The 24,726-nt window shown below is 39.2% G+C and overlaps 2 protein-coding genes across 6 annotated transcripts; both read left to right on the top strand.

The window, feature by feature from the left end:
* The first annotated feature begins 3,889 nt into the window (after nucleotides 1-3,889).
* serac1 (serine active site containing 1) lies at nucleotides 3,890-18,572 on the top strand. 2 transcript variants are annotated; one of them, XM_083562651.1, is made up of 17 exons: nucleotides 3,890-4,046; nucleotides 4,631-4,721; nucleotides 5,738-5,774; nucleotides 7,103-7,236; nucleotides 7,363-7,452; nucleotides 8,279-8,407; nucleotides 9,294-9,415; nucleotides 9,519-9,647; nucleotides 9,863-9,976; nucleotides 11,187-11,349; nucleotides 11,886-12,036; nucleotides 12,628-12,769; nucleotides 12,845-12,945; nucleotides 13,020-13,117; nucleotides 13,764-13,946; nucleotides 14,028-14,171; nucleotides 17,725-18,572. In XM_083562651.1, exons 2-17 carry the CDS (start codon nucleotides 4,631-4,633, stop codon nucleotides 17,859-17,861), a joined length of 1,965 nt encoding a protein of 654 aa, XP_083418777.1. In that variant the 5' UTR covers nucleotides 3,890-4,046; the 3' UTR covers nucleotides 17,862-18,572. The 2 variants fall into 2 exon arrangements, with proteins under 2 accessions (XP_083418777.1, XP_083418778.1); XM_083562652.1 differs by lacking the exon at nucleotides 5,738-5,774 and having other exon boundaries at nucleotides 3,945-4,046.
* Nucleotides 18,573-19,255: 683 nt separating this feature from the next.
* On the top strand, nucleotides 19,256-20,730 carry gtf2h5 (general transcription factor IIH, polypeptide 5). Of its 4 annotated transcripts, none has more exons than XM_083562806.1 (3): nucleotides 19,256-19,345; nucleotides 20,304-20,393; nucleotides 20,488-20,730. In XM_083562806.1, exons 2-3 carry the CDS (start codon nucleotides 20,359-20,361, stop codon nucleotides 20,666-20,668), a joined length of 216 nt encoding a protein of 71 aa, XP_083418932.1. In that variant the 5' UTR covers nucleotides 19,256-19,345; nucleotides 20,304-20,358; the 3' UTR covers nucleotides 20,669-20,730. The 4 variants fall into 4 exon arrangements, with proteins under 4 accessions (XP_083418932.1, XP_083418935.1, XP_083418933.1 ...); XM_083562809.1 differs by having other exon boundaries at nucleotides 19,276-19,342; nucleotides 20,318-20,393; XM_083562807.1 differs by having other exon boundaries at nucleotides 19,308-19,349.
* Nucleotides 20,731-24,726: the final 3,996 nt, after the last annotated feature.

The following is a 24,726-nucleotide window of genomic DNA, read 5'->3' as shown; positions in this document are numbered from 1 at the left end:
TGCATTTCCCACCTAGGCCTTCAGTGTTGCCCTGCCTATATCAGTCCATCTCTTAATACCATCATTATGACACCACAACTATAGAAACCATCAATATTATAAAGAAACCCAGTATAACAGAGTGCTGCATTACAGACAGGAATCTCATACAGCGAAAATTAATGTCATCACTAAAGCAAGAAACCAAATAAACACAATACAACACGTCTCCTTTCACTGTAGCCACAGCATTCGTCATCTCTAGCAGAAACATCGATATTTACCTCATAATATTTACCCAGAGTTTTCCTGGAGATTTGAAATAAAGCCAAATTGTGTGTTTTTGTGCAAATTCTACAGGAAAGAAAATGCAAAAGTATTAAGTATAAGTTGTGGAATGAAAAAACAGCTTTTAGATCCACACGAAAAAATATTTAAGTTTGAGCAGTTTGCGACAGATGCTGGTTGCGAGCTCTGACCAGTGCGCTCCCTGACCAATCAAAGGACATGAAAATGCTGACATTGCTAGATGGTCCAGGTGTCGCCAACTCGGAATCTAATTGGTTATAGCAACAGCTTCAAGCAACATGTACTTTATGCTATGCAGCGCTGATCCTTAAGGCCTCACAACAGATTTTGTCCCTGTCAAATGTGATGGCTGAAATTTGATTAAATGGAAACTCTAAGCTCTAACTCTAACATTTTTACAAAAAAAAAAAAAAAAAAAACATAAAATTGAAAGTCTAAGTGATTCTGATAGAGTTTAAACAAGAAGAGAAGATCTAATGGCCTGCCACTGTTTAAAAGGGAACTCAAAAGGGCAATACCCATTACCATTGTACTGGTACTAATACAATTAGATGCTTATTGCATTTCATTGCCTTGTACCGCAACATGTCAAGTCAAGTTTATTTGTATAGCGTTTTTCACAACAGACATTGTCTCAAAGTAGCTTTACAGAAATCAACAGTTAAGGTGAATGGTGTGTGTTTATCCCTAATGAGCAGCCGTGGTGACTGTGGCAAGGAAAAACTCCCTTAGATGTAATGAGGAAGAAACCTTGAGAGGAACCAGACTCAAAAGGGGAACCCATCCTCATTTGGGTGACATCAAGAGAGTGATCATAAATCTTTCAACAATACAGAACACTGGAGAGTGAGAACTAACATGATTACTGGAGAATAAGATTATAAGTGATGTTCTTTCTACAGTCTTTGGTATAAAAAAAAACATGTGCAATGAGCATAAAGTTAAATTTAATCTAATCTAATTTAATCTAATCTAATCTAATCTAATCCTCATCTTCAACACCGAATGTCTATTTACTACAGTTCAATCTTTGGTGAGATTATCGACTGTTCACTGATGGAAACTAGAACACAAAACCGTTCACAGTAATTGCAGCCCTAAGCCCATATAACAGATTGTTTATATTCATCACAGTCCAAAGTACCAAAAAAAGTTACACCTAAAGTTTGAGAAAGACTGTACAATTCAGAGTCAGAAACACCTTGTCTTGAAACCTGGCACTGGAGACACATTGATTTGTTTTAATCGTATAAACCACACAATAGATGATGAACAAGTGATTTTATACTTAAACAGCATTTTTGGGAGGAACACTGATAAAAGTGTATCACTCACATCCTGACAGTGACATGATGTTCCTCACAGAACTGCAGCCTGGATTTCCCTTTTCCATGAGGAAGGCTGTATGTGACCTCATGGACGGTGACCTGCGACAACCTGCAACAGCTGCAACATGACATCATTATCAATTATGTGATAAAACCCAAATGTCTTTCTGAGCCTTTACTATCAGGCATGTTTTTGTTTTGTTTCTTACACAAAGTGATAAAACTATTAAACTTTCATAAGAAAACTGAAACGACATTTTAAACCCCCACCCTAAAACCCTTGAATGTACAACAATTAAGAAGAATAAACAAATAAATAATGAATATTTTTAGACTGTAATTGCATTAGACTTACTATTAGATTTGTACTTTGTACACAGACCAGTAAATACTGATTTATTTATCATCAAATATAAAATATTTCCCTTAATAATTATAATAGTTTTCTATCGTGTGAATGGGTTGCACTCCCTCGTATTTTATAATTATATTATTTACATTTTTTTAGGCCAATATAAAAGAAGATAATTTGCATATTGGACAGCAACATATAATGCTGTATTCATCTTTATACGTATGTATGTATATATATATATATATATATATATATATATATATATATATATATATATATATATATATATATATATATATATATATATATATATATATAAAATATATATATATAAAATAATAAAATAATAAAATATATATATATATATATAATAATATATATATATATATATATATATATATATATATATATATATATATATATATATATATATATATATATATATATAAAATATTATAATAAAACAGTAATAAAATTAGTGCACCACTAGATGACGCTGTCGTAAAGGATTTTTTTTTATTGATTACTGAAACATTTAACATTCATACTATAATGAAATATTACAAATATAACATTAACATTTTAAGAAAGAAAGAAAGAAAGAAAGAAAGAAAGAAAGAAAGAAAGAAAGAAAGAAAGAAAGAAAGAAAGAAAGAAAGAAAGAAAATGAAGGAGAAAAAACAGGAGGAGTATACCTATATAGTTATCATAAAAAAAAAAAAAAGGGATTTAGATCTTTGAGTGTATTCATAGTTCTGGTTGCTTTCCGACTTGTAAATCCTTATAAAGTTTCAACAAAAAATGTTTAAGTCAACCTTGAAGTAATATATATAGAAAGCCTTTCTGACCGTTTTACATTTGTGTACATGTTTTCATCAAGATAAAATATAACATCTTTATATAAATTTTACAGTTATAAGTTTACAGAGTAAATAAACACTAAACCTCAATAAAAAATATATATATATATTAATTAGCATACATACATTTAACATACAGTCTTAACATTCATTCCACACCCAAAAGGACAAAATTCATAGAGATCAGCTTTATATGTCTTGAGGAACTGCTTAGTTGGATCAATGATGTGTATAATTTCGACGCATATTTCAGTAACTCTATTAGTTATTTGTTAACAATGTTGGACAATAACAAAGTAAATGTAATTCGTTAAAGAACTTAAGTATTTTTTAATGTATCTGTAATTTACTGAAGTATTACCATTTGGGGAGACTTTAACTTCACTACATTTCAAATATCTTACTTTATACTTAACCACGTTTAGTGAAATCAGTCGTTACTTTTTATTTATTTGGATAAAAACGTAACTAGTGAAACACGCAGCGAGTAACCAATCAGGATCGAGCTCTCGCTCTGTTTTGTTTTCATTGGCGCTTGGTGTATCTACTGATACAGTTCAGCATCAGTTCAACATCAAGCAGAACATTAAGAGAGGAATAAATTATGAAGAATCTCCAGACTCGAACTCGCCACAACACACGTGACCTCATTTACACGTTTTTTTAAGTAGTTGAAAAGAAGGTTCATGATAATTGTAATAGAAATCAGTGTTTGAGTCATTAATATCATTTTATTAATAGTTCAGTGTGCTGAGAGTCACATTCGAGTCTTTACACATAAACTGAGGTGATTAAAACAAGAGTCTTGTGATAAAAATGATCACAGGAACATTATAGATATAATAAATCATAGTGCTTAAGTACATTTGAAAGCAAAAACTTTTGTACTTTTAAAATGTTGCAGGAAAATGAATCAACCATCTAAAATATATCACTTCTTTTTTGTATCTTCAATATCAATACTGTTTAACAAGATCCCTTTTTATGTTGATTTCATCAACTACATAAAGCAGCGTTCTCATGAGAGCCGTAAATACGGTAGAAATAAAAACCCGGGCGCCATTTTGTTTTTACGTCCTGCGAGACGGTTTACGATAAATGTCGCGTCGCTTCCTGTTTATTTATGTTTTGCTGCTGCCTGAAATGAAACCTGGGAAGGGATTCCCCTTTAGCTCTAATACATTATTTCTAGCATTTATAATTCTGTAAAACAAGGTAAATGATCCCTTCGCTTTATTTTATATAAATAGATATATATAATTAGCGCGATGACATAATGGTGGCTGGGTAACATTGTGATTTTCATTTTATTTTTTGCAATATAGAAATATATTAAATGTATCTATATTGTTACCCGATTAAACATTTCCTCGCTAAAAGGGAAACCACTTGGAGATTTCCAGCAATCCTGTGGCTGAATGTCAAAAATCCTAGTAGTTTTATATGAAGTGCACTTGAAGCCGTTATGACCTGCCTTATATTAGTGCACTAGATAGGGAGCATGGCGCCATTTTGAATTCAGCCCTTGTCTTGACTTAAACCCACATTGTGACCTAAAAACCTGACTTGCTGTAGAGATAACCAGATCTATCTGTTCCTCACAAAATCCTTCCTTTAGCCCCCTGTTCACTTTTAATGATCCATATTCAGAGCTTAACTTTTTTTCACAATATTCACATTAAAATGTTAAACGAATGAGCTGCACAAGTGTAAACACTGTCCCTGAAATCATGTCACCTGAAGAACCCAAAATTTGTGGAGTTAGTGGTAATATTTGTTCTTGTCCATCATCTGTGCAGATGTCGGTTGCCGCCTTGCGCCTGATCCCGTGTCGGAGGCTGAGCTCCACAGGGCAGAGCCTGAAAAAAGTCGTCCCCTGGAAAGACTTTCGTACGTCTTCTTTGGTTCTTTCCCTGTATTCAAAATCTGCAAAGATTACAAAAGAGCTTATTATAGTGTATAGATACACTTTATGGACAAACAACTTTTGTGGACACCTGAACATTAGGAAAGAGAATCTCCATAATCTCCATTCGATTCAACACAGTGTGATGAAATTCAATAGAAAGAATATGATGCCCTGCAAAGACCTACAGCAAATTGACATACATCAATTTACTTACGTGCTTTCTGACTCCTAACGCATTTCCCTTTCACATACACGCCTTTGTATTGCAAAAAAACAGACGTTCTTTGCCTGCTGTGTGTGTGCAGGAAGTTACAGCTCTACCTCTGCCATGTTAATCTGTATTCTGTGACTCTCAGGATATATTTAAAATCGACCTACTTAGAAAATATTGGTCACAAACTATCCGTCACTTTCGAAATAATAAAAGTACAGCGCATCTGCTGATAATTATATATAAATGAAGCGTTTTTTGCTGATGCAAATATTTTAAAAAACGATGCATCACATCGTTCATTTTCATCCCGATGCAGTCCCCGAAATCTAGTCCCCATTTGCTATTATAAGGGAAGATGTTCTAGATTTTGTGGAGATTTGTGCAGATACAAGTGTGTTAGTAAAGTCAGGTAGTGATGTAGGTGAGAAGGTGAGGAGGCCATTCCAAAGGTGTTCAATAAATCTATAGCAGGAGATCTTCCACAACATCTCATGAAGCTGGCTTTGTGCACAGGGGCATTGTCATGCAGGAACAGGTTTGGGTCTCCATAGTGAATCCATTGACATCCTATACAATTGTGTACCTCCAAGATTTGTGGTAAAAGTACTTTATATGGCTGGAAAAGTCAGGTGTCCAAATACTTTTGTCCATATATTGTAGTATTGGAAAGAGAATATTCATATTCATGTGTGTTTTTAGGGTGTGTAAACATTTGCACACAGCTGTGACTCATGTGGACCGTTTTATACATTTCACTGCTTTCCATTTCTTTCTTGCTTGCAGGTAAAGTCGCTAAAGTAACGGGTGCCGTCGTACTGGGGTACGGATTCTATTGTCTGATTTATTAATGTGACTTTCTTTAATCTCTTCTTTTTTTTTTTTATGAATACTGAATCATGAAAATACTGAAGGAAATAAATATGCAAATATTAATTAATTAATATTAGTATATAATTAATAAATGACCAATAAATATAATATAACACTATTATTAATAAGAATTATTATTATTTTATTATTCTAATGCATATTTTTTATTATTAATAAATATTAATAATTATTATTATTAATAGTGTTATACCATATTTATTTGTAATGTATTAATTATATACTGATATTAATTCATGAATATTATTAAATATTAATAATTATTATTATTATTAATAATAGTGCTATTATATTTATTTGAAATGTATTTTTCTTTATTTTATAATAGTAATAATAAAAATATGCCTTAAAATAATACAATAATAATAATCAAAACCCTAAATTGAATCTCCCCATAATTCCAATATCATATCGATTGATTTTATTTGGTCTGAAAAAATATCATATAAATGAAATCACTCCTAAATCTGGGATAAGTCTGATATAAATCAAGTATTTTGGTAAATATAAATATTTTCTGCCATACAGAGACACAGAGTGTATTATAGTTTTTGAGACACATGTGTGTTCCTTTTATTTCTATGCAACAAACTCAGTACAAAGGCAAATAAATCACACAAGAATTGGAGAGTGAATAAATGGACAAATTAGACATTTTTGTCTCTAACAAAAGAACTTGTGTAAGATGGAGAACAGAGGAGAAGATATGAAGATATATCAAACTCCCTCACCCCCACAATCACACATGGAGGTGGAGTTGTTTTGGAGCAGAAAAGGTTGAAGACTTATTCCAGAAAGTGGAAAAAAAAACAACATGGCAACCTTTCCATACTTCAACATCATGTAATTCCGTCTGGAGTTCTGTAAGAGTTATTTCGAGAGCAAACAGTGGTCTGGAGTGATATCTATCATGGAATGTTCTGCCCAGTCAATCCTATTGAACTGCTCTGGGGTGAACTGGATCATAAAGAAAACTCAAAGTATTTCAGCTGAACGTTTGGAGGAACGTCCAGTCCAGATGTGGAGAGCGTGTATAGCTGTTTGTTGCCTAGGAAACATGCATGTGTCTCTTAACAACCATAGAAGACCATAGAAGTTCCAAAACTTTTCTAAACCACTGTATAGTTTTATTTCTATATATGTAATAAGAAACCTTCTATAATAGCAAGAAGACTGAAGAAATTACAAACAGCTTCATACCTGTGAGATTTAATGTTACTGGTGTCTTTTCTCTTCTTCTACACCTTGTCGTTTACACAGCGGCTGCGTTTTCATCGCCTACGAGGTTGTCAAGCTGAACCAGGCGGTCACCATGGACACTCGGGCCATACTCCAGGAGAGACACAAGTCTTTTATCTACCTCAGCCCCATCACCAAGGTCGAACAAGAGACCAGTACGTTCCTGCTTTTGTCATATGTTCTCTGATGACCTTAGTGTATAAAAACATTATGACTTGTTTCTTCTGTTCATATTCTACTCGTTTATAGGGTCAAATGTGTTTGTTTGTTTGTTTGTTTAGCTCTGACCTATAAAGCCAGGACGGAGCTTCATAAAGCAGTGAGGAAACTTATTGAAATTTCATCTCGAGTCCTCCATTATCCCTTAGATGGTAATGAGCTCCCTCTAGTTTCCATGTTTGTTTGTTATGTAAATACAGTGGCGTCTGAGTTACGTGAAAATTTTAATATCAACAAATCATGCAAATGATATACAAATAATTCTTTGTTTATTTTTCACATAACACCAGTTTCTAAGTTCTTCACACCCTAAACATTAGTGTTTATGTGTAAAGTGTTCACCTGAGATGATCTTTGTAAAGCCTAGATTTTTCCCCCCTCATCATATTGAAAGATTAACTACACTATATGGGCAAAAGTATTGGGACACCTGACCTTTCCAGCCATATATGTTTATTCTACAAACTGTTTTTGTGTAGGATGTCTATGGATTCAGATGAACTAGGAGATCCAAACCTGATCTAACATCTAAACACCCCTGTACACAAAGTCAGCTCCATGAAGATACGCTTTACATGGGTTGGAGTGGAAGATCTCCTTCTATAGAGCTCCAAACCTTTTGAACACCTTTGGGATGAATGTTTTCACACTGACTCCACCCCAGGTCTCCTCACATCCTCACCTACATCAGTATCTGACTTTACAAACCCTATTGTGGCCACAAAAATCTAGTGGAACATCCTCCCAGATGAGTGAAGATTATTATAAGAGCAAATGGGGATTAAATGTGGAATGAGATGTTCAAAAACCACATAAATCTTATGGTCAGGTGCCCACAAACTTTTGTCTATATAATGTAGGTCTGAACCTTCTGGCAGAGGAACCTGGAAGATATTTTAGTGCTGAATTATTTAAGTAGAATAAGATGGTTTCTTTTTTCTTTGCTGTGATTTATGTTTGTGTGTGTTTGTGTGTTAGAGCACATAAGCCATCAGGATGCAGATCCTAACGAGTTGGCTCTGTGGGTTCTGCTGAATAGAACCCGCTCGTCCAGACGGTCCGAGCGCCTGCAGGCCGTACAGGACCTGGCACACAGACACTGGCAGGGTAAGAGACGATAAAACGGGTGATGACATTGACCACTAGATCTTAAATCTCTATCATGCGGCGTAGGTGATCAGTAAGTGATTTAGTCCTGGGTCATGGTGGATCCAAAATCTGTCCATGGTGAACAAAGAAATGAACGAAGGAACAAAGGCATGCCCAAAGGAAGGAACGAATGAATGAATGAACGGAGGAACAAAAGAACAACCGGAGGGAAGAACTAAAGAAACAAAGGAACAACTAGTGGAATGAACGAAGGTGCAACCGAAGGAATGAATGAAGCAACAAATGAAGGGGAGAAGGAACGAACGAAGAAATGGACAAAGAAAGGAACGAATGATAGAATGACTAAAGGAATAAAAGAAGGAATGAAGAAATACTAAAGGAATGAGCAAAAGAACGACCGATAGATTGAATGAAGGGAATAAGGAAAGAGCAACTAATGGAGTGAACAAAGAGTGGAATGAAGGGATGTAGGAATGAAAAAAAAAAAAAGTTACGGAGTAACGCTTGAAGGAATGAACAAAAGAAGGATGAATGATTCAAGGAATGAAGGAATGACTGAAGGAATAAAGTAACGAACGGACAAAGGAACACTCGAAGTAACTAACAAACGAAAGTTTGTTTGAAAGTGAAAATGTGAACAAACGAATGAAGGAACGAAGAGAGAGAGAGAGATTTTTATTAAACTAAATGTTCATTCAGTCATTGCATATTTACTTCTTTTGCATGGGTCTTTTTTCTGTGGTAAAAATCTATATTTAAATGAAATAGACAAATTCTACATATATATGTATATAGATCTCTGTAGCCTATTGAACTTATGATCTTTGTGATTTCATTTATTTCTGCGTGGCTTCTGATTGGCCGACTGACCTGTCAATCACAGATTATCAATACCAGACAGCGGCTCAGTCTATAGACCAGCGCACGGCTATAGGTCTGGCTCGGACTCCAAACGTCGACCTGCGATTTTTCCTTTCCGCACCCTCACTGCCTAAACTGGAGGATGTGAGTGTGTGTGTTTACAGCATATCTTTGTTGTGTCTCTGTTGAAATCATCTCCGTTATGAGATCTCGTTGTTGTGTTAATTCTGCGTTCTCCTGTCCTCAGGAGTATCTAATAGAGGATGGTTTGAGGCAGCTCCTGGCTTCGTTGCCTCAGTCAGAGGTGGATCGGTGTGTGCAGTATTTTACCTCGCTGGCACTGAGAGAGAGCACTCAGTCCCTCGCCTCTCAACGGGTGAGGAACACACACACACACACACACACACACACACACACACACACACACACACACACACACACACACACACACACACTTATACACATCAAATACATGTTTGTTTTTTGTTGTTGTTTTTTTTTTTATCATTGCATCCATAAAAGTATTGTGGCATTGTGCTTTTTATACCACAGCATTGCTGTGTTTTTGGTTCTGATTTTAACATGTCGTAGGGAGGGTTGTGGTGTTTTGGAGGAAATGGCCTGCCTTATACTCAGAGCCTCACCTCCATCCCCTCTGAGAAGGTGGAGTCTTTCTGCCTACAGGCCCTCGTACAGCACTCAAAGGTGAAGAAATACACGCGCACACATAACAAGCATCGAGAGACAGATAGGTAGATGGTTGGATGTATGGATGAATGAATGAATGGACGGACAGACGGAAGGACAGACAGACAGACAGACAGACAGACAGACAGACAGACAGACAGACAGACAGGATAGATAGGTAGATGGATGGATGAATAGATGGACATACAGACAGAATAGATAGGTAGATGGATAAATGAATACATGGACAAAAGAACAGACAGACAGAGAGACAGACAGACAGACAGACAGGTTAAATAGGTAGATAGATGGATGAATGAATGGACAGACAGACAGATAGGCAGACAGACTGGATAAATAGATGGATGGATGGATGGATGGATGGATGGATGGATGGATGGATGGATGGATGGATGAACGAACAGACAGACAGACAGACAGACAGACAGACAGACAGACAGACAGACAGACAGACAGACAGACAGACAGGTAAATGGATAGATGGATAGATGAATAGGCAGACAGACAGACAGACATTGATAGGATTGATAGACGGACAGACAGACAGACAGACAGACAGACAGACAGACAGACAGACAGACAGACAGACAGACAGACAGACAGGATAGATAGGTAGATGGATGGATGAATGAATGGACAGACAGACAGACAGACAGACAGATAGACGGACAGACTGACAGGATTGATAGACAGTATGGATGGACAGACTGATGGACGGGCGGGCAGGCAGGCAGACAGATGGACAGATAGATACAGTATCGTCTTGTACAGTAAAAAAAAAAACAATATATATCTCAGAAAAGAAAATTTTAAGAAAATTGTATTAGATGTGTGTAACGTGCCATATATATATATATATATAGAGAGAGAGAGAGAGAGAGAGAGAGAGAGAGAGAGAGAGAGAGAGAGAAAGAGAGAGAGAGAAATATAAGATTTACAATATAAGATGTGTACATTGTATGTAAAACTACAAAATTTATACAGATGTTATAGATATATAGAAGATAATGTAGAATATTCTATGAATTACAGTTTTATACAGGTATATAATTACCCCGAGATGATACTGAATGATGAACTGAAGAAGAACTGAATGATGATTGCTGGCAGTAAAAGATCTGTAAAGCATCAGTGATCCATCAGTGTCCCAGTATGGCGTAGTGTAGAGTATAAAGTTCAGTATTAATATTTCTAAACTGCAACACAGGTCCCGAGTCATTGTGATCACATCGTTGCCAACGGAGGACTGCAGCTTTTACAGAGAGTCTACCAGCTTCGACGGGATTCACAGAAGATTCAGCGCAACATCTTGCACATCATCGGGAACTTGGCGCTGAACGAGAGCTTACACAACGACATAGTGCAGTCAGGTTCGGCTAAACCTTCACACGCGGACATCCATCTTCATATAGACTTTTATATAGACCTTCGTGTAGATCTTCATATAGACCTTCGTATAGATCTTCATAAAGACCTTCGTATAGATCTTCATATAGACCTTTGTGTAGATCTTCATATAGTCCCTCGTGTAGATCTTTATATAGTCCTTCGTGTTGACCTTCATATAGACTGTCGTAAAGATCTTCATATAGACTTTCATATAGATCTTCATATAGACTGTCATAAAGATATATATGTATATACTATTAATATATGAAAAAGAAGAAGGCAGGAAGGGATGAATCTGTATATGAAAGTGATATTGACAGAAGTCCAGTTTTTAAAGCATCCATGTGCTGATATTAAAGTAGGAGCCGTCATGACTGCAGCTGATCTCACCGGCGCCATCTTCTGGCCATGTAGTGTAGATACATCATTCTTTTGATGTAGATGAAAACCATTATACGTTTTCTGACCCCTAAAACAACTTGACCAATGATCTGGGGATTCTGTTGTGTTGCCGTAGGTTGGTTGCCAGTCCTAGCCGAGATGGCGCAGTCTCCTCACATCATCCAGGCATCCCACGCTGCACGTGCTTTAGCCAACCTGGACCGGGACACGGAGGTGCAGAAGTACCAGGATGGTGTTTATGTTTTACATCCACAGTGTCGCACCAGGTAATCGATTCATGTGGTTCAATGTGGTGAAAGAGCAGAAATTAGAGGCAGGTTCCATGGGAACTTCATCTGGGGAATTTGGAAAATATTTGGAATTGGAAACTTATTTATGGGAATTAATTAGAAATGTATATAAACTGTATTATATACCAACATAAATTAGGGCTGTCCATTGATTTAAATATTTAAGGTAACCTGTGATTAGTCGCAACTTAATCATACATTTTAAATGTACGATAAATGAATACTTTTCAAGTTTTTAATTCTCTTATCAACATGGGCATGGAAAAATATAAGGGCTTTATGCAAATGTATGTTGATTATTAGTGAATCCGAACTCAACATGAAGCATGAAGACAAAATATTCATGTAAAAGTTTGAAAGTCATTATGGTGTTTTAAATCATCAGGACATCAAACGGAACTTTTGCTGTGTTTCCACACGGACGGTTTTAATTGCCGGACGTGAGCGTCTAACGGATTTTGGTGCTGATTTGAGACTTGGCGCATCAGTAAAACAAATGTTTAGTGATTAAAAATAATATTTATAATATATTTTTGTATTAAAGGCGGGTTATTTTTCTAAACGCAGGCAGCCCGTGAACGCAGACGTCCTGTTTGTACACGGCCTTCTGGGAGCTGCCTTCAAAACGTGGCGACAGAAAGACTGCGATCTCACGGATGTCGAAAAATCTGCAGGGATACACAAGGATTACACCGAGTGCTGGCCTAAGGTGCGGTCGACCTTTTCACCTCCTTCGGTTTATTTCGCTTTTCTCGTCCTCTTATTGTTTTTTTCTGACCTGCAGACGTGGTTAGCAGCCGACTGTCCCAACCTCAGAATTCTGTCTGTGGAATACGACACGCACCTGAGCGATTGGAAAGCCAAGTGTCCTGCTGAAAACCAGAGGTAATGGAAAGAACAAATGCGGTTTGGACGGTGATACTTTCCTAGTGAGTTCACTGATATGGAGTTGTATGCAGGAAGTCTTTAGCATATCGAAGCGGAGAACTGCTGAAGAAGCTGAAAGCCGCAGGAGTCGGAGAGCGGCCTGTGGTTTGGGTGGCGCACAGTATGGGAGGTGAGTCACGGGTGGGTCAGAGATAAACCTGCACATTTCATCACACTTCATTCAAGATCATATCTAATGGGGGAAGAACTGTACATGCTACACTATATGGCTAAAAGATTGTGATTTATATGTACCTTTTGAACTTTGAATGACACATCACAACACTACGGAGGCCGAGGCGTGTACTGAGAGTCACATATAATACAGATTAACATGGCAGAGGTAGAGCTGTAACTTCCTGCACACACAACACAGTTCACATTCATCCCAAAGTTGTTCAATAGCAGGTGATTATCCACATCTTCCAACCCATATGAAGCAGATCTTCATGACGCTGGCTTTGTGCACTGTGGGGCATCGTCATGCCAGAACAGGTTCGGGTCTCCTAGCGCAAACGATTCCGAAAAAAAAACCTGGCCGGGAGATGACGGGGTGTCACGGCATTGTGGGTCATTTAAAGCGAAAACGTGGAAATGAAAGATGTTTAAACCAAAAGCGGGTTACAAAATAAATCCGTTTCAAAATCACAGGTTGATTATAAAGATGTTCAGGATGGATTTCTGATCCTTGGTCCAGTCAGTTTGTTATTTATTAGCTACAGGTGGACGAGCGGTCCTGTACAGACCTCCGTGTTTTTTTTTTTTTTTTTTTTTAGGCCTGCTGGTGAAAAAGATGCTCCTAGATGCCTCTCAGGATCCCGACCTGAGCTCTTTGGTCAAGAACACGAAGGGCGTGTTGTTCTACAGCGTCCCTCACCGGGGTACCTTCATGGCCGAGTACTCCGTGAATGTGCGCTTCCTCCTGTTCCCCTCCATAGAAGTCAGAGAGCTTTGCAAAGGTTGGGCTCTTTTCTTTAGTTTCCCATCCATCAGGTTTTATTCCGTCCGTGTTGATTGTTCATTCTCGTCTTTTCACGCAGACTCTCCGGCCCTACGAGACCTGAACGAGAATTTCCTCAACATGGCGAAAGACAAAAAGTTCGAGATCCTGAGCTTTGCCGAATCCCTGCCTACGTCCGTCGGCCCCATGATAAACATATTAGTGGTTCCTGCCGATTCAGCAGGTACGTCAGATCAGCACACAGCAACGGGACAAAGCTCAGAAGTTCAAATCGCAGCTTTAGCTCGTTCTAATAATAACCCAGCCATTAGGGGGGCACAAGCCAGTGTACTCTTAGTGCCGGTCCCAAGCCCGGGTAAATGGGGAGGGTTGCGTTAGGAAGGGCATCCAGCGTAAAACATGTGCCAAATCAAATATGCGGATCACAAATGAGAATTTCATACCGGATCGGTCGAGGCCCGGGTTAAAAACGACCGCCACAGGTAGCGTTAGCCGACAGGGTACCGGTGGAAATTGGGCTACTGTTGGCTGAAGGAGGAGAAGGAGAGGAGGAAGGCGTCTACAGAGACGGCAGGGAAAGGAGAAGTGTAGGAGAGTAGAGGTTCGGGTTGGTACTTTAAATGTTGGTACTATGACGGGTAAAGGGAGAGAGATAGCTGATATGATGGAGAGGAGAAAGGTAGATGTGTTGTGTGTTCAGGAGACCAAGTGGAAAGGGAGTAAGGCCAGGAACATTGGAGGTGGGTTTAAACTGTTTTATCATGGTGTGGATGGGAAGAGAAATGGTGTAGGGGTGATTCTGAAGGAAGAGTACAGTAAGAGTGTAGTGGAGGTGAAGAGAGTTTCTGATAGGGTGATGATCGTGAAGGTGGAATTTGAAGGGATGATGATAAATGTCATCAGTGCCTATGCTCCACAAGTTGGCTGTGAGATGGAGGAGAAAGAAAGATTCTGGAGTGAATTAGATGAAGTGGTAGATGGTGTACCTAGGAAAGAACGATTGGTGATTGGGGCAGACTTTAATGGGCATGTAGGTGAAGGGAACAGAGGTGATGAGGAGGTGATGGGTAGGTATGGTTTTAAGGAGAGGAATGTGGAAGGGCAGATGGTGGTAGATTTTGCTAAAAGGATGGAAATGGCAGTGGTGAACATGTATTTTAAGAAGAAGGAGGATCATAGGGTGACGTATAAGAGTGGAGGAAGGTGCACACAGGTGGATTATCTTCTGTGTAGGAGATGCAACCTGAAGGAGATTGGAGACTGTAAGGTGTTGGCGGGGGACAGTGTAGCTAGACAGCATCGGATGGTGGTCTGTAGGATGGTTTTGGAGGCGAAGAAGAAGAGGAGGAAAGTAAGGATTGAAAGAAGAATAAGATGGTGGAAACTGAAGAAGGAAGAGTGTAGTGTGAGGTTCAGGGAAGAGGTCAGACAGGGGCTTGATGGTGGTGAAGAGGTGCTGGATGATTGGGCAACTACTGCAGGAGTGATGAGGGAGGCAGCTAGAAAAGTACTTGGTGTGACATCTGGAAATAGAAAGCAAGACAAGGAGACGTGGTGGTGGAATGAGGAAGTGCAGGAGAGCATTAGGGGAAAAAGATTGGCAAAACAGAAGTGGGATCGACAGAGTGATGAGAAAAGTAGGCAGGAGTACAAGGAGATGCGGCAGCAGGTTAAAAGGGATGTGGCGAAAGCCAAGGAAAAGGCATATGAGGAACTGTATAAGAGGTTGGACACTAAGGAAGGAGAAAAGGATTTATACCGATTGGCCAAGCAGAGGAACCGAGCTGGGAAGGATGTACTGCAAGTTAGAGCAATAAAGGATGGAGAGGGAAATGTGTTGACTAGTGAGGGGAGTGTGTTGAGAAGATGGAGGGAGTATTTTGAGCAGCTGATAAATGAGGAAAATCAGAGAGAGAGAAGGTTGGAGGATGTGGAGTTGGTGAAGCAGGATGTAGATAGGATTAGTAAGGAGGAAGTGAGAGCAGCGATTAAGAGGATGAAGAATGAAAAAGTCGGTTGGACCAGATGACATACCGGTAGAAGCGTTTAGATGTTTAGGAGAGATGGCAGTGGAGTTTTTAACCAGATTGTTTAACAGGATTCTGGAAGGGGAGAGGATGCCTGAGGAATGGAGAAGGAGTGTGCTGGTACCAATCTTTAAGCATAAGGGAGATGTGCAGACCTGCAGTAACTACAGGGGAATTAAGTTGATCAGTCACACCATGAAGTTATGGGAAAGAGTAGTGGAAGCCAGGCTGAGAGAAGAGGTGACCATCTGTGAGCAACAGTATGGTTTCATGCCGAGGAAGAGCACCACAGATGCCTTATTTGCTTTGAGGATGTTGATGGAGAAGTATAGAGAAGGACAGAAGGAGCTGCATTGTGTATTTGTGGATTTAGAGAAAGCGTACGACAGGGTGCCGAGAGAGGAGTTGTGGTATTGTATGAGTAAGTCAGGTGTGTTAGAGAAGTATGTGAGGGTGGTGCAGGACATGTATGAGGACAGTGTGACGGCAGTAAAGTGTGCAGTAGGTACGACAGACTGGTTCAGGGTGAAGGTTGGACTGCATTAAGGATCGGCCCTGAGCCCTTTCCTGTTTGCAGTGGTGATGGACAGGTTGACGGACGAGGTCAGACAGGAGTCTCCCTGGACTATGATGTTTGCAGATGATATTGTGATTTGTGGTGAAAGTAGAGAGCAGGTTGAGAAGAGCCTGGAGAGGTGGAGATATGCGCTGGAGAGAAGGGGAATGAAAGTCAGTAGGAGTAAGACAGAGTACATGTGTGTGAATGAGAGGGAGGGCAGTGGAGTGATGTGGTTGCAGGGAGAAGAGGTGGAGAAGGTGGAGGAGTTCAGGTACCTGGGGTCAACAGTGCAAAGTAATGGAGAGTGTGTTAGGGAAGTAAAGAAAAGAGTGCAGGCAGGGTGGAGTGGGTGGAGAAGAGTGACAGGAGTGATTTGTGATAGAAGAGTATCTGTAAGAATGAAAGGGAAAGTTTATAGGACTGTGGTGAGACCTGCGATGTTGTATGGATTAGAGACAGTGGCATTGAGTAAAAGACAGGAGGTGGAGCTGGAGGTAGCAGAGCTGAAGATGTTGAGGTTTTCGTTGTGAGTGACGACGATGGACAGGATTAGAAATAAGTTTATTAGAGGGACAGCGCATGTAGGACGTTTTGGTGACAAGGTGAGGGAGGTGAGATTGAGATGGTTTGGACATGTGCAGAGAAGGGACATGAATTATATTGGTAGAAGAATGCTGAAGATGGAGCCACCAGGTAGGAGGAAAAGAGGAAGGCCAAGGAGGAGGTTCATGGATGTGGTGAGGGAAGACATGCAGGTAGTTGGTGTAAAAGAGGCAGATATAGAGGACAGGGTGGTATGGAGACGGATGATCCGCTGTGGCGACCCCTAATGGGAGCAGCCGAAAGAAGAAGAAGAGGAGCTCGTTCTAATATTCTCACCGTTTCCATGGTAACAGCTCATTCACAGGGATGTTTCACATAAACGAGCCGAAGATGCATTTTCCTGTAAGGAGAAGACATTAGCATTTCTAGAAGTCGTCTACGATTATTTGGTTTCAATTTCACAGCTTCTCGGTAAGAGGAGTCACGTTCGTCACGTCTGTTCACGCCGATATCAGAAATCTAAATCAAGAATTCAGCCGAAATCTCAACAGAACTATTCTGCACAGTCACTTACTGCCATATTGAAAAAAAAATTTTTATCTCTAATTAATTCTTATTTAACTCACATCTTCTTGTACCTCGTGCAGATCTGGGTGTCGGAGATCTCCTAGAAGTGGGCGTGGATCATCTGAACATCTGCAAACCAGAGAAGAAGGACACGTTTCTGTACAAACGGAGCCTACAGTTTATTCAGGACGCTCTCAGAGGACACATAATCGGCTGAAATCTGGTGTTTTCATCTACAGGATTTGGTTTTCGGCCAACCTCTAACGGTTATTACTTATAATTTATATATGCTTTCTAGAACACCAGAACCTGATGGAGGCTCACCGTACTGCTGACTTCATGTTCAGTGCCACTACCTCAAATTTAATGAATGGATCTGTAGTTTTCTGTGTGGATCAGTGTTAAAACGAGTTCTTAATATTGACATGACGGTTAAATCCGTGCCAAAATTTCATCACCAGCGCAATCAATAAAGTGCACCGTGTGGCTGGAAGTATTGTGACATCTGATTTTTTTCCAGACGTATGTGGTTCTTCTCCAAACTGTTACCACAAATTTGGAGGTGCACAATTGTATAGGATGAACTACGAGCCCCAGACATGTCACATGGGTTAGATTAGAAGATCTCCTGCTATAAAGATCCTCCTCAAACCTACATCAGTACCAGAATTTACTTTTACCACTGTGGCTGAATGAACCTCCACAAATCTCCACAAGCACACTCTAAAATCTAGTAACAGCAAGGAAGGACTGATTGTGGAATGGGATGTTCAAAAAGAGACACATGCATCTTCTGCTTACGTTTCCATAAAGTGTTAATATAGTTAGTATAGATTTCATAGTCTTAAAATGGGTGGAGTTTGGAGAACTGTATATTACCACCTTTGGTTTCCTGTAACAGTTCTTAAAATAAATACATTTAAATTCAGCCTATCGTCCTGCAAAATGTCAAATCTAAAGCTCTGGGTGATGTTCTGCTGGGAATCCTCAGGGTTTCATGTGGATGTTTCGTCACATATCACCTTAAACATTGTTACAGACCAATTTCATTTCATTGCCGCCTACAGCAGCGACTTACACAATAACAGGCAAACCTCATATGTTTCTACATGATCATCTGCACAGTCTAGAAGAAACTCCAGTCCATTACATGACCTATGTGCATTGTGGAGTTGTGTGAGCAGGGATGGATGGGTAGAGAAATAGATGGACAACACAACCAAGGAGAAGAAAAAGTCACCAAACATGGGTGGATTCAGATGATTATGTCAGATCTGATGGTAAGTAGTTTATGGGCTTTTCTCTGGCAGGGGTGAATACCTCAGGCACACTACAGATCTCCTCACATTTCAATTTTATGTGTAAATTCACAACATAATCTTAGTTATATATTACAAACTGTTGAAAACATCAAAACAGGTCAGAAGGGTCATGATCTATCAAAATAAATTATCTTGTTTTGGTTGTTTTGAAAGTAATTTTATATATTGTTATACATTTTCTTGGTTACCAAATATTTATTTTAATCGAATTTCTTTCCAATTTGTTTAATATATAATTGTAAATTCGATTTAGGGAAAGTACGCCATTTTTATAAAAGTCCTTTACTCCAGGACTGCAGGTGGCGCTGTTGTTCCGGAGTTCGTCCTAAAATAAACCACAGGAAGAAAAGCAAACAGGAAAACAACAGGAGCTCGCGTTGTAAGTATGTTTTTCCACAAATATAACATATTTTAATACATAAATTCAATAATTATTAAAAGATGCTGATCAGGGCGCTGTGTTATATTGAACAAACGGGTGTTTAATGCGCGATGATGCTCAGGAAGGGTGAAATAATAGAACAGCTACCGAACACGACTGCGATGGAAACTCCTGGTGCGCGTATATACGAGGTTTTACGGTAAATCCAATGCGCTTTGTGTCGTTTGTTTTTCTTATTAAAACAATTATTTTGGTAAAAAAAAATGTATTGCTTTTGTATTATTAAAATATACACATTCTTTAGGAGGTGCATTTCGGGAATATTTCGTGTAGCTAATAAATAAATACATTATTTAAATATTATTTAAATTTCTTGCACGTTATTTCTTTATATATTGCGTTTTTGATGTTTCAAAATGGTAATTTTTAAATACGAAATATTTCGTAAAAATTCATATCGTGCAATAGACATCTTAAATTAATACATCGTTAGAATAATACGTACTACCTCATTTTTCCAGTGATTACATCACAATTGTACACCCGAGACATTAAATATAATGTGTAAATCATATTTGCATTAACATAGCGATGTTTTATAGTTTATAGCACGTTTTATTTTCAGATTTTGGATAAAAAAGTTGATCGTTTTAACCGAATATAAAGAACCACGTTATTTCCTCTATTGCGCCTATTGGATACCGTAAAACACGGTGTATACGCGCAGCAGGTCTCTAACGTGTGTTCATTGTTCTATAGCAAAATACAAATTATTTTTTTTAAATTGTAGGCACATAAATATACTTTGTGTTGTTTAAAATCCTCATTGGAGGTTTGAATTTAGCTGTTTTTCCAACAAAGGTTTAATTTCTACACCTATTCGTCTGATTATCCAGTGTGTTTACTGTTTATTTACACATAAAATATCCCTCATTGTGTTCCTGTTCTTCTCCAGGACGCTTCTATCAGGGGATTTGGACTGTCAGCTGGTTTAGTTTCCGCTTTCAAAGATGGTAAATGTGTTAAAAGGAGTTCTTGTGGAATGGTAAGCTCTTTATCTTCTCTCTGTCTAACGTCAGTGTTGTTTCATGGCTCAAATAAATCACCTTATAAAGTCCATTTCTTGTCTTGAATCACAGCGACCCGGCGATGAAGCAGTTCCTTCTGTACCTGGATGAAACCTCAGCTCTGGGGAAGAAGTTCATCATCCAGGATCTGGACGATACACATGTCTTTATCCTGGCTGAAGTTGTGCACATACTGCAGGAGAAAGTCGGGGAGCTTATGGACCAGAACTCTTTCCCCATCACTCAGAAATAAACCTTACACACACACACACCACATTTCTCTTTCCCTTCTTTATGCTTTAGTGGTTCTGGTGCTGAACTTGCAAAGATCCTAAACTTCAGGTTTATAAATCTCTATAAAATATATTTTGGTGGTCTCATTATTTAATTCCATTTATAAGAGATTACATCATCGTCTTTAGATAATAAACATCTGAGGTCAGCGTTAAATATAAACACAAACAACAAGCATCAGTTCAATTATATTTTGTGTACAGCGAATAGACATTGTCCCAAAGCTGCTTCATAAAAATAAATACATGGCGATTTCTTTTCTTTTTCCTCTGGCTGCTCCTATTAAGTGTCTCCACGGCGGACCATCCGTCTCCATACCACTCTGTCTATTTCAAACCAACCACTTGCATGTCTTCAACCTTCCTCTTTTCCTTCTTTCTCAGCATTCCTCTACCAATACACCCCATGTCCCTCCTCTGCACATCTCTTTCGTGTCTCTTATTACCGTGTCTCCAAAATGCCTTAAGGGCCTTCCTCAAGGGCCCAAGAGTGGCAGCTTGTTGATACTACAGCTTGAACCCCCTAGTAACCGAGAGCCTTAATCACTGAGCTATCACTTCCAAAAAAAAGTTTGTTTCTATAAGTTTATCCCTTAAAAATGTGGAGTGGTGGTGAGGGAAAAGCTTCCTGAGATGGAATAAGGCAGAAACCTTGAGAGGAACCAGACTCAAAAGGGAACTCATCCTCATCTTGGTGCTGGTGAATGTATTTCAGGCATCGCTATAGATCTATTACTGTTGAGGTTATCACCTGTTCTCTGGTGGAGATTTAAGTGTGAATCTTTCCATAGCATTGGAAGCACTCAGACATTGTAGCAAAATATGAATTACAGTCCATATTCATCTTCATGCTTCTTGAGTTTAATGGAGATCCATAAAACTGGCTGTGATCTGACAAGCACCAAAAAACAAGGCTTTATTATACATTTAAAAAAAAAGTAATTTATGAAACAAAAGCTTTGTTTTCTTTATTAGAATTAAAAACAACTATTAACCCACAGATCCACAAAAGTGGTTCCAGTCGAAGAGAACTCCATCCAGAGGTTGGGCATCTTGAGTAATCAGGCAGTTCTGGGAAGAATTAAGAAACAGGATCAGCAACAACTCCGAACTACTCAAAAGGTTCTGTTGAAATTATTGTGGAAATCACCAAATGACGTAACTCCTAACTAGTGAATTTGTTGCCTGAATTTGCAATTTACTGCGAAAATATATGAAAATAAAACAGTAGCTTTGTAATATCATTAACCAGGGTTGCCAGGTTTCATCTCATAATCCACACAACAGACCTAAGAGTAGCCTATAAAAAAGTAAGAGAACTTGATTTTAAAAAGGTGCCATTTTTATCTTTATCAGATTGAGGAAACTGTGTATACTTTAATTTTGCTTTCGGGGAAATTTATTTGATTGGAATCTGAATAATTGCTACAGTGCATCTGGAAAGTTTTTTCCACATTTTATGTTACAGCTTTATTTCAAAACGGATTAAATTAATTATTTCCCTCAAAATTTTACAAACAAAACCCCATAATAACAACGTGATAGAAGTTGTGTATTAAAAAATAAACAAAAAAAATCACAAGTACATAAATATTCACAGCTTTTGCTCAATACTTTGTTCAAGCTCGTTTGGGACCAGTTACAGCCTCAAGTCTTTTGGAGTGTTTGATGCTACACGCTTGACACACGTATTTTTAGGCAGTTTCTCCTGTTCTTCTTTGCAGAACATCTCGAACTCCATTAGTTTGGACGGGGAGCGTCGGTGCACAGTCATTTTCAGATCTCTCCAGAGATGTTCAATCGGGTTCGAATCTGAGCTCTGGCTCGGCCACTTGAGGACATTCACAAAGTCGTCCTGTAGACACTCCTTTATTATCTTGGCTGTGTGATTTGGGTCGTGTCCTGTCGGAAGGTGACGGTCACCCCAGTCTGAGGTCCAGAGCGCTCTGGAGCAGGTTTTCATTAAGGACGTCTCTGTGCATTGCTGCATTCTCTTTCCCTCGATCCTGACGAGTCTCCCAGTTCCTGCTGCAGAAAAACATCCCCACAGCATGATGCTGCCACCACCATGCATGGATGGTATTGGCCAGGTGATGAGCAGTGCCTAGTTTCCTCCTGATATAACGCTTGGCATTCAGGCTCAAAGAGTCAAAGAGAATCTTTGTCCTTAAGTGTCCTTCAAGTGACTTTTGGCAAACTCCTATATATATATATATATATATATATCAGGTTGGGTAGGTATGGCTTTGAGGTGAGAAATGTGGAAGGGCAGATGGTGGTAGATTTTGCTGAAAGGTGGTGAACATGTATTTCAAGAAGAAGGAGGATCATTGTGTGACGTATAAGAGTGGAGGAAGGTGCACACAGGTGGACTTTGTTCTATGTAGGAGATGCAACCAAAGGAGATTGGAGACTGTAAGGTGTTGGCAGGGGACAGTGTAGCTAGACAGCATCAGATGGTGGTCTGTAGGATGGTTTTGGGGGCGAAGAAGAAGAGGAGAAGAGTGAGGACTGAAAGAAAAATAAGATGGTGGAAACTGAAGGAGGAAGGTGTGTAGTGTGAGGTTCAGGGAAGAGGTCAGACAGAAGCTCGGTGGTGGTGTTGAAGAGGTGTTGTTTGATTGGGCAACTACTGCAGGAGTGATGAGGGAGACGGCTGGGAAAGTACTTGGTGTGACATCTGGAAATAGAATAGAAGACAAAGAGACGTGGTGGTGGAATGGGGAAGTGCAGGAGAGCAGAAGGAGAAAGAGGTTGGAGAGAAAAAAAAAAGTGGGATAGACTGAGTGATGAGAAAAGTAGGCAGGAGTACAAGGAGATGCGGCAGCAGGTGCAGAGGGATGTGGCGAAAGCCAAGGAAAAGGCATATGAGGAGCTGTAGGAGAGGTTGGACACTAAGGGAGGAGAAAAGGATTTATACCGATTGGCCAGGCAGAGGAACCGAGCTGGGAAGGATGTGCTGTAAATTAGAGCAATAAAGGATGGAGATGGAAATGTGTTGAGAAGATGGAGGAAGTATTCTGAGCAGCTGATGAACAAGGAAAATGAGATAGAGAGAAGGTTGGATGGTGTGGAGTTGGTGAAGCAGGAAGTGGATAGGATTAGTAAGAAGGAAGTGAGAGCAGCAATTAGGAGGATGAAGAGTGGAAAGTCAGTAGGTCCAGATGACAGAAGCATGAAGATGTTTAGGAGAGATGTTCAGTGGAGTTTTTAACCAGATTCTGGAAGGTGAGAGGATGCCTGAGGAATGAAGAAGGCGGAGGAGTTCAAGTTCCCTGGGGTTAATAAAAGAAATGCAGGTAAGTAAGTAAGCAAAGTAATGGAGAGTGTGTTAGAGAAGTGAAGAAAAGAGTGCAGGCAGGGTGGAGTGGGTGGAGAAGAGTGATAGCAGGAGTGATCTGTGATAGAAGAGTATCTGTGAGAGTGAAAGGGAAAGTTTATAGGACTGTGGTGAGACCTGATATGTTGTATGGTTAAGAGACAGTGGCATTGAGTATAAAACAGGAGGTGGAGGTGGATGTAGCAGAGCTGAAGATGTTGAGATGTTCATTTGGAGTGACGACGATGGACAGGATTGGAAACGAGTTTATTAGAGGGACAGCGCATGTAGGACGTTTTATAGACAAGGTGAGGGGGGTGTGATTGAGATGATTTGGACATGTGCAGAGAAGGGACAGGGGTATCGTCCTGGCCTGCTTTTGGATAATGTTCTCTTCGATTGAAGGCCACTCTGTGCAGCTGGGGATGATTTCTCATCAACGCCTTGGTTGGTTCCATGAAATTATGGAGTTAGAACAGGAGCTTTAAGGATGGATTTGGACTGTAGTTAATGTTAACAGTCTGCTACACTGACTCAGGACTACAGTTTGCATCTGATCATCATCATAGCGTTTATCTGTAATAAATCAACAGATGAGGATGAGGTTCCCTCTTGAGTTTGGTTCCTCTCAAGGTTTCTTCCTTATGTCATCTCGGGGAGTTTTTTCCTTGCCACAGTGACCACAAATAAAAATGAATT

This window comes from Silurus aristotelis (assembly GCF_946808225.1).
Source record: "Silurus aristotelis genome assembly, chromosome: 15".
In the NCBI taxonomy this organism is placed as follows: Eukaryota; Metazoa; Chordata; class Actinopteri; order Siluriformes; family Siluridae; genus Silurus; species Silurus aristotelis.
Note: the sequence above shows the minus strand (reverse complement) of the source record. Positions and strands in the feature narration are given on the sequence as shown.

Bases quoted from the DNA above. Each gene is read 5' to 3' on its own strand.
- serac1 (XM_083562651.1), top strand. From the start codon at position 4,631: ATGTCGGTTGCCGCCTTGCGCCTGATCCCGTGTCGGAGGCTGAGCTCC. The intron at 8,408-9,293 runs GTAAGAGACGAT...TGTCAATCACAG, and splicing joins GGCACACAGACACTGGCAGG to ATTATCAATACCAGACAGCG. The intron at 13,947-14,027 runs GTTGGGCTCTTT...CTTTTCACGCAG, and splicing joins AGTCAGAGAGCTTTGCAAAG to ACTCTCCGGCCCTACGAGAC.
- gtf2h5 (XM_083562806.1), top strand. From the start codon at position 20,359: ATGGTAAATGTGTTAAAAGGAGTTCTTGTGGAATG. The intron at 20,394-20,487 runs GTAAGCTCTTTA...CTTGAATCACAG, and splicing joins AAAGGAGTTCTTGTGGAATG to CGACCCGGCGATGAAGCAGT.